Source organism: Chrysochloris asiatica, unplaced genomic scaffold (assembly GCF_000296735.1).
Source record: "Chrysochloris asiatica unplaced genomic scaffold, ChrAsi1.0 scaffold00223, whole genome shotgun sequence".
NCBI classification, from domain to species: Eukaryota; Metazoa; Chordata; class Mammalia; order Afrosoricida; family Chrysochloridae; genus Chrysochloris; species Chrysochloris asiatica.
Window position 1 is genome coordinate 1,292,247 of NW_006408741.1, and position 8,859 is coordinate 1,301,105.

At 41.9% G+C, this 8,859-nt stretch overlaps 1 protein-coding gene across 1 annotated transcript in view; it reads right to left on the reverse strand.

Moving 5' to 3' along the window:
- Positions 1-6,126: 6,126 nt before the first annotated feature.
- Positions 6,127-8,859, reverse strand: part of LOC102816820 (zinc finger protein 709-like) — a 12,152-nt gene continuing 9,419 nt past the window's right edge. Inside the window, exons 3-4 of the mRNA XM_006873117.1 lie at positions 7,292-7,818; positions 6,127-6,255 (exon numbers count right to left, since the gene is read on the reverse strand). Coding sequence (XP_006873179.1) covers positions 6,127-6,255; positions 7,292-7,818 — 656 coding nt within the window. The remainder of the gene's footprint in view (positions 6,256-7,291; positions 7,819-8,859) is intronic.

The window sequence follows — 8,859 nt, forward strand, 5'->3', positions numbered from 1 at the left end:
CTCCAAAAGCGTGATTTTGATAGATTTTCTCAAAGGACACAGGATGATTATGAGGGTTTATTATGAATAAGTTTTAAGAAAATCGAAAACTGCATTGGTAAGAAAAGGTCAGGGAGGTTGCATTGAAGAATTTCTTTCAATTATTAAAATGCTCATTTTTGAGGGTAGCAAGGGCTGTCCTGTGAGAAATTCATTGGGAACCCTAACTCACCCACCCTGTAGCCCTTCAGATCTTTTTCTTTTCAAAACAAAACAAAACAAAACACTTACGTGAATTGAGTGAAGGTTTACAGACAAGATCATCAGCTTTGCATTCAACAGATCATACACTTTGTTTCATCTGGATGATTGCAGTCCCCTCCATATATCAAGTTATCCAGCTCCCTCCCTGTGCTTCCTGTTTGCATTCCACCCACCTTCCATTCCCTTCCCTTCTCAATGCTGTCCTTAGGAAAATGTTGCCCTTTTGATTTTGAATGACCATTCCATGGTAAGCATACCTTACTAGTGTCCATTTCAGATTTCTTTTTGTTTCTCAAACTGAAAGAACATGTAAAAGGAACACAATTTGAGTCCCTCAGGGGTGCCATGCCTGCTGTTTGGATGTGGTGTAAATCAAAGAGCACAGAATTCTTTGGGAAAAAGTTAAGAGATGGAAACACCACTTCAGGAGTGTATAGGCCTAGATAGAGGCTATGTTGTGAAACAATAGCTTTATATTTTGATGTTTTTGTTTAATAAAAGGTATATTTTTGTAGCGATACTTTCTGACTTACAGGTGCATGGATGTTTTTCAATGTTGAAGCTTGCTTTGTGGCCTAGAATACGGTGTATTCTGGAGAGTGATCCACGTGTGTTGGAGAAGAATGTGCACTGTGTTACTGTTGGTTGGTATGTTCTGTGTATGTCTGTCTTAGTTTGGTTGTTGTGTCCCATATATGTCTGGGTTATCTAGAGCTGCTATAACCGAACTACCACAAACAGAATGCATTCCCCTACAGTCTAGGCGGCTAGAAGTCTGAACTCAGGACACCAGCGTCAGAGAAGGCTTTCTTTCTCTGTCAGTTCAGACACAAGGGCCTGTTACAGATCTTTCACCTGAGTCTAGGAGTTTTAAGCACAGGAACCCCAGGTCCAAAGGACACATTTTGTCCGGGGCTCTTCTTTCTTAGTGCTATAAGGTCCCTCTTTGCTAATGAAGGATCATTGCTGTTAAGTGCCATCAAGTTGGTTCCGACTCATGGTACCCAGTATAGGGTTTCCAAGGAGCAGCTGGTGGGTTTGAACCACCAACCTTGTGATTCGCATTCCAGTGCTTATCCTATAGCACCACACCAGGAGTCCAATTACATATCATTGACACATATTTTGGGGGGCGGGGAACACAATTCAATCCATGACATCCCACATGGTCTTTTTTGTTAGAGACTCCCATATTTTAAAGCTGTGGAGAATTTTTAGGGCTCCAGAACTAAGGAGAGGTGAAGATGGTTTGAAAACAGAGGTGAGTAGTTTTTCTTCATGGTAAATTTGTATTTATCTTCATTCATACATTCATGGATTTATTAGTAGGTATCCAGGCTTCCTAAAGCCTGGAAAAAGTGTTATTTTTCCACCTGAATATCATTTATCACACTTGGATAAACAGTAACTAAATCCAGAGAGATTGTATCCACTTTTCAGTGGGACCCACCACAAACACCAGGTCCAAAAGGGCAGGATGAGAGCTTCCTTGACACAAAGGCAGACCTGGCATTCCTTCTGGAGAACAAGCACCACTGATTGGAAGGCTTTGGGAGGATGGAGTCCAGCGGATGAAAAAGTACTGCCTTCATTTCCCAGCACATCGCTCGCTTGTTGGGGACACAAACCCAACATGGCCAGCCGGACCTAGCAATTTTGGATGAGCTGTAGTCTGAGTTGTTGTTAAGTGCCATCGAGTCAGTCCCAACTCAGAGCAACCCTGCATAGGGTTTTTAAGGAGTGGTTGGTAGGTTTAAACCACTGACCTTATGGTTCAAGCTGGCCGTGTGGTCCAGTGTGTTCTACAGTGCCACACCAGGACTGAGCAGGTATGTACTCTTGGAGAAGGGGCCCTGGTTCCTGAGCACTTAGGTAGGTTAAAGTAACCAGGAGTGGTTAAGCACTAATGAGCTGAGTCCCTGCATCTCCACCTTGGACCCTCTTCCTGCATGGAGACATGTTCACTCTGCCCACTAGAGGAGGAAGCTTGCTTCAAACATGGGGTGGAGGGAGGAAGTGGTAAGAAGGCTTCGGATATGCACATCTATGTCCAGATTCCACACCAGGGTTAGAGTCTGGCTGGGGTTCCAGGAATTGTGGTGATAGGGACAATGGTTACCTCCTCTGCCTTCAACCTGAGGATGAGTTCCTTTCTGCAAATGACTTGGGTGGTTTCCTTAGTCATAACCACATGTCTGGAGGGAATGAGCAGCTGAGCTTAGGGACTCAGGGTCCTAGTCTTGGAGGACACCAAGGTCAATTGCCACAGCCTAGCATTTTACATTCTACTTTGGTGAGCAGCAACTAGGGTCGTCAAAGCTTGTAAGAGGCCATCTAAGGTAAAAAAGTTGGTTTCGCCATATTTGAAGCAAAGAAGAGTGATGGAAATGAAAAAAATAAGAACATTTGAATTAATCCAAAGCACTAATGGACCACACAAACCTCAGCCTCCATGACACTGAGACTAGAACTAGATGGTACCCAGCCACCACTGCCAACCTCTGAAAGGGATAGCACTCATCGGTCCTGGAGAGTGGCAGCAAGATGTGGAACAAAACTCAAAATCAAAAGACAGACCAGGCTTACTGGTCTGATAGGTACTGGAAGAGCCCCCAAGACTACAGCCCTAAGTCACTTCAAGCCTAGAACTGAACTCAGCTTACCCTATGGCTCAACTTTCAGGCAAACAATAGCCTATAAGATGAACAGTAATACCAGGGAGGTACCCACTCCTTAGAACAATCAACCATGTGCATTCACATGGGCAGCATGTGCCAGGGATAAAGCTCAGAAGGCCGGAAAGGATAGGAAAGACCCAAAGGAAATGGGAAAGAGAGAGGAAGTAGAAGAGTGCTATTACATTGTAGAGATTCCAATCAATGTCACAATACAAGAGGTGCATGGATTTTGATTGGAAAACCAATTTGTTCTGCAAACTTTCACCTAAATCACAATTTAAAAAAAAGACATAGGTAGAACCTGGGTTCAGACCAGTTGGTAGCGGTGGCATTGCCAGGAACCCCATACACATAGGCCTGTGGTCTAATGGAGACTGCTTCAGGACAGCCGTTCCCCTCCACTTGGCAAATACAGAGCTGCCTGTCAGATGACGCCGGTGCTTGGACCCTTAAGAAAACAGCCACTCCAAATCTCATTGCTGAAGAGAATAGCCAATGGCACAGCCCCTTTGAAAAACAGATTTAAGTTTCTTATAAAGTTAGATGTACACCTTGAACTTGGGAGTCCCTGCTCTGTGAAGCTCTTAGATCCAGGGAAAGATTGATGCCAAAACAAGGACCATTCTCTAAAGCTGACAAAGCCTTCCACTAGAGTGGGCACTCTGAATTTTTACTTCTAGCCTCAACTGTTGAGAATTAAAAAAAAAAAACAAAAAACCCAATTAGTGGCAGTTCAGTACTCTGATGTGTGGTCATGGATTTATCAGATTTCCTTACTGGTACTGAACTCCCTTATTGGTTGGCGGACACTCTCATGATACCCAGTATCAATCACTATTTTCAACAGGTTCCATCATAGTGCCCAGGGATTTCCATAGGATGATTCTACAAGAACTGCTAATGAAGGGAAGGTCTAATTGAAGGCTTCTGCTATCTGCAGCCACCATTTCCCAGGTCCCTTAGCAAAAAGTCAGTGATGCGGTTCCCAGTTCAGCATGGGGCACACTGGTTCTGGATAAACCTTCAGCACAAATAGTCCCTTGCCAGTCCCCAGTAAAACAGGAACCCTAGCTGGACTCAAAATTCTTCTTCACCAAGCCCTGCCAGGAGTTTGCACACCAGCTCAGTCTAGCCACTGCAGCTTTGAGATTGTCAGCACTTCCAAAAACATGACTCTGTAATAGGCTCTGTGCCTGTGTGGGACCGAAGCCATTGTAGCTATGCCAGACTGAGCTGTGTGTGGCTTTGGGTCCTCAGAATGAGCTGTCCTTCCATGCAAAGCTTGGTTTTCATACTGTCATTATGAGAAAGTTCCTTCTGTGGGTTGATTTTGGGTTAAAACTTTGTGTGCAATTTCCACACAAGTAAATTAAGGATCCTGACAGTAGCAGGAAAAATACAAGAGCTGCAATAGAAAACATGTCACTACAACACTAAACAGAGAACAATCCTGACTCTTAAAAATACTGGTTTTCATAGGAGGAAGGCTGGAAGAAGTAAAACACTAAAAATGGTGATTCTAAATGGTATTTGCTCGATACATACTTTTGTGGTGTGTCCTGGTGTGGCACTGCTGGTTAATGCGCTGAACTGCAAATTCAGTTGGAACTGCAAGGTTGGCAGTTCAAGCTCATCAGCCACTCCTTGGAAACCCTATACAAGGTTGCTATAAGTGGGAACTGACTCGATGGCACTTAACAGCATGCACTCTTGAGTTAAAATCTTTTTCTACAATAGATCACACTGTTTTATACTCTGAAAGAATATTAACACTTAAAATTGATTGGTGTCGTTAAGTGCTGACAAATCGGTTTTGACTCACAGCAACCCTATATATGATTTTCAAGGAGGGGCTGGTGGTTTGAAGTACCGGCCTTGCGGTTAGCAGTCCAGTGCTTATCCTATAGCATATCAGGACTTCATAGTAGATTTTTAAAAAACACCACACAAATAAAAACATCTATGTGGCAACAATTGTGAGGTTGGACCAGGATCAAGCAGTGTTTCATTCTGTTGTGCATATGCTCCCTATGAGTCAGTACCGACTCAATGGCACCTAACAACAGATGTGTTGGAGACTTTCTAGTGAAAAACATTTTTATGCAAATGAACCAAAATGCAAACGCTATTTATACAAACTAATGTCCTAGATTTGAATGTATTTTGAGTGATATTTATCAGTTTAATGTTTTCATCACAAAATACAAAGCTGAAACTATAGTGCACATAGGGATAAATAGCAATGCTAGATCCACATTTGTAGCTTAAAACTTTTTCTTGCCCTTTTATGTATTTTCTTGTGCACAAAAATAAAAAATGTGATCGAAAGCTTTCTCACAATGTTTACAGTCACAGGGTCTCCAACATATGAAACCTCATTGTTGTTAAGTGTAGAGTTGGTTCCGACACATAGATAGCCTGTCTAGGGTTTCCAAGTGGCTGGGGCAGTGTGTTATCCTGCGGTCCAGGCATTATCTTTCAGTATCGCACCAGGACTCACAGGCTTCCTAAAGGAGGCGGCACACTGAAGACTTCCAACAACTTTGACATTCACAGAACTAATCTATAAATGAGTCCTGGTGTGGCGCCATGGGATAAGCACTCAACCTCAAGGTCAGTTTGAACCACAAAGTCAGCAGTTCAAACTCACCAGCTACTCCACGGAAACCCTACACAGGGTTGCTGAGTTGGAACTAGCTCAATGGCACTTGACTAAGGTTCAAGCACATTGTTTTCATTCAATTTTCCAATCACTTCAACAGGGTTAATTAGGGAAAGCTTTTCCATATACATGAATTCTTCCCATTCTTTAAACTTACATGATGTGTCTACATCTGTTTTCTCAGGTTTGTAAAAGCTAAAGAATGAAAGCTATTTACAAAGCACTTAGACGTACACTGTTTCTCTCCAGTGTACCTACTCCTAAGTTTTCCAAAGGGAGACTTTCCCATATTCTTTCCATTCACAAGGACTCTGAGCTAGTAGGACTACAGAGGGAGGAAGAACAATGAAAGACTTTTCCAGCCTCCTTGCATCCATAAGCCTGCTCTCTACTGTGAGTTCTCAGATGAAAACCACTAGTCACATATTCTTTATACTCATAAGGTATCTTTGCATTGTGAGTAACATGTGCTTAGTAAGGTCTGAGGACTAACTAAAGGCTTACATTGTTTACACTCCCCAGGTTTCTTTCCACAGTGAATTGTCAAATGGCTACTGAGATGAGTGAAATAAATTCTTCCCCACATTCCTGACATACATAAGGTTTCTCTCCACTGTGAATGCTTTTATAACTAGTGAGGGTTGAAGACTGATTTAAGGTTTTCCCACATTGCTTACAATATCAGACTTCTTTTCATTGTCTTTTTTTTTTTTTTCCTTCTAAATTGTGTGGTTGAGAATATAAACAGTAAAATATATACCAAGTCAACAGTTTCTGTATTTACAATTTATTGAAACATTACATTCTTTGAGTTGTGCAAATAACCCTCCTTTTCTGATTTTGTTCCTTCATTATGAATAGAGTCACTGCCCCGTCTAAGGGTCCTATCTATCTTGAGTTGCGGTAGTCAATCTGATCCCATAGAGGTAGTTCTTAAACAAGCATAATGCTCAAGGCTGATCTTTTTTACTAGTTAAGCCAAACTATTGCTAGATATTAAGGTGACTTCAGGGGATACTTTTGGTTTAAGATTTAAAGATTATCTTAGGACAATAGTATTAGGGCTTCACCTACCCTCCATGACTCCAGAAAGTCTAGAGGCCAGGAGAATTTCAAATTCTGTTCTGCATCCTCGCCCACTCCTTTTTTTTTGAGTCAAGTTTCTTCAATGGAATCTTTGATCAAAATGTTCAGAAATGGGGGCAAGGCACGATCCAATTCTTCTGGTCTCATGGCAAAGGAGGCAATTATTCATACATCACACATTCTATGTTGTTGTTGTTAAGTGCCATCGAGTCGGTTCCGACCCATAGCGACCCTGTACAGGGTTTCTGAGGGTGTAAATCTTTACGGGAGTAGAAAGCCTCATCTTTCGCCCCGGCTGGTAGTTTCGAACCACTGACCTTAAGGTTCACAGCCCGATTCGTAACCACTACGCTACCAGCTCACACATTCTATATCCTCCTCTTATTCCTGATTCTCTTTCCTTTGTGGCTCCAAGTGAAGAAAGCCGCTGGCGTGCCTTGGATGGCTGCTTGCAAGCTTTCAAAAATCCTAGGAGATCAAAGTACTCAACACACTGTTAGGCAGTTAACTTGGATGCCCCCATGAAACCATGATCCTTAACCTCCATATGAAGGAACCAAATTCCATGAGGTGTTTGGTTGTACGTAAGCAGCCTCAGCAGCTAAGATTTCTATTTTGTCACTTCTGCACATCTACTGTGTGTTCTCATATGTGAACTAAGGGAGAAAGAGTAACGCAAGAGCTTCCCACACTCTTTACATTTATACGGCTTCTCTCCAGTGTGGATTCTTAAGTGCTTGGTGACAGATGTGGAGCAGGTAAAGGCTTTCCCACACTCCTGACATTTATAAGGCTTATCTCCAGTGTGAGTTCTTATATGCTTAGTGAGGTTTGAGGACCGAGTGAAAGTTTTCCCACATTCTTTACACTCATAAGGCCTCTCTCCGGTGTGAGTTCTGATATGCACGGTGAGAGAGGCAGAGCGACTGAAGACTTTCCCACATTCTTTACATTCAAATGGCATCTCTCCACTGTGAGTCCTCTTATGTTTAACGAGGGATGAGGACTGGCTGAAGGATTTCCCACATTCTGGACATTCATAAGGTTTCTCTCCAGTGTGAATTCTGGTATGTCTAATGAGGTGTGAGGACTGACTGAAGACTCTCCCACACTGCTTACAGTCATATGACCGCTCTCCTCTGGGAGTTCCTATTTGTTTGCTGAACTTAGGGGACTTATTAAAAGGTTTCCCAGACTTTGAACATTTACAAGGTTTCTCTGCAGTGTAATTTCTTAAGTGTTCAGTGAGGGATGCAGCACAACTAAAGGCTTTCAAACATTTTTTACATTCATAAGACCACTTTCCATTGCAAATTTTTTGGCGTAAGGAGACTGATGAAGGATGAGTTTTCCAACATTCTTTATATTCACACTTATGACGGCTCACATGTATCCTAAAAGATGATAAACTACAGAGATCTTCCCCATATTCTCTACATTCAGAGGGTTTTCCTCCAGTAAGTGCTGTCATGTGATTCTTAACAGTTGAGATACAAACGAAGTCCTTCCCACATTTCTTACATTTACAGTGTTTCTCTCCAGTGAAAGTTCTCAGAGGACTGCTTAGGTAAGGGGCTTCTCCACATTCAGAAGGATTGGATTCAGGAATAGCTTGGAGCACAGTCAGAAGTGGAATCTGGCTGACAGTTCTTCCACACAGAGTGTCTTCATTTCTTTCACAAAGGTTCTCCAGAGCACGCCACCTTCTGCTTTTATTTTATAAAAAAATACAGGCAGTTCATCATTACCAACAGTGAATAGATACGTTTTTTTGTCCTGAGCTGTCTCATGCTTCATAGGTTAAATTATCCAGTAAAGACGCTACCATTACTAACACAGAATTTCTAAAATATAAGACTTCCTACTATTTGAGCATAAGTGAAAGGTTTTAATATTCAGTATCTGATTCACATTTATGAAAAAGTACATTATAAAAATCCTATGAAAACACAATTAGAGAGAGTTACATAACTCTTATCTACCTACTTCTCTAAATATAGTACAACCTGCGAAAGCCAGAACTTAAGACAATGTATCATTTTTCCAGGTCTTGCAAGTTTTCCATCTTTGACCAGATCTTTGACCAGGTGAAGTCTTACATTCTTAGGCCAATTCTCCACTTCTTTAGGTAGATCATTGAGTTTTCCTTCTCTGATAGTTTTCTATTTTACATAGGTTCCAGTTTTCACA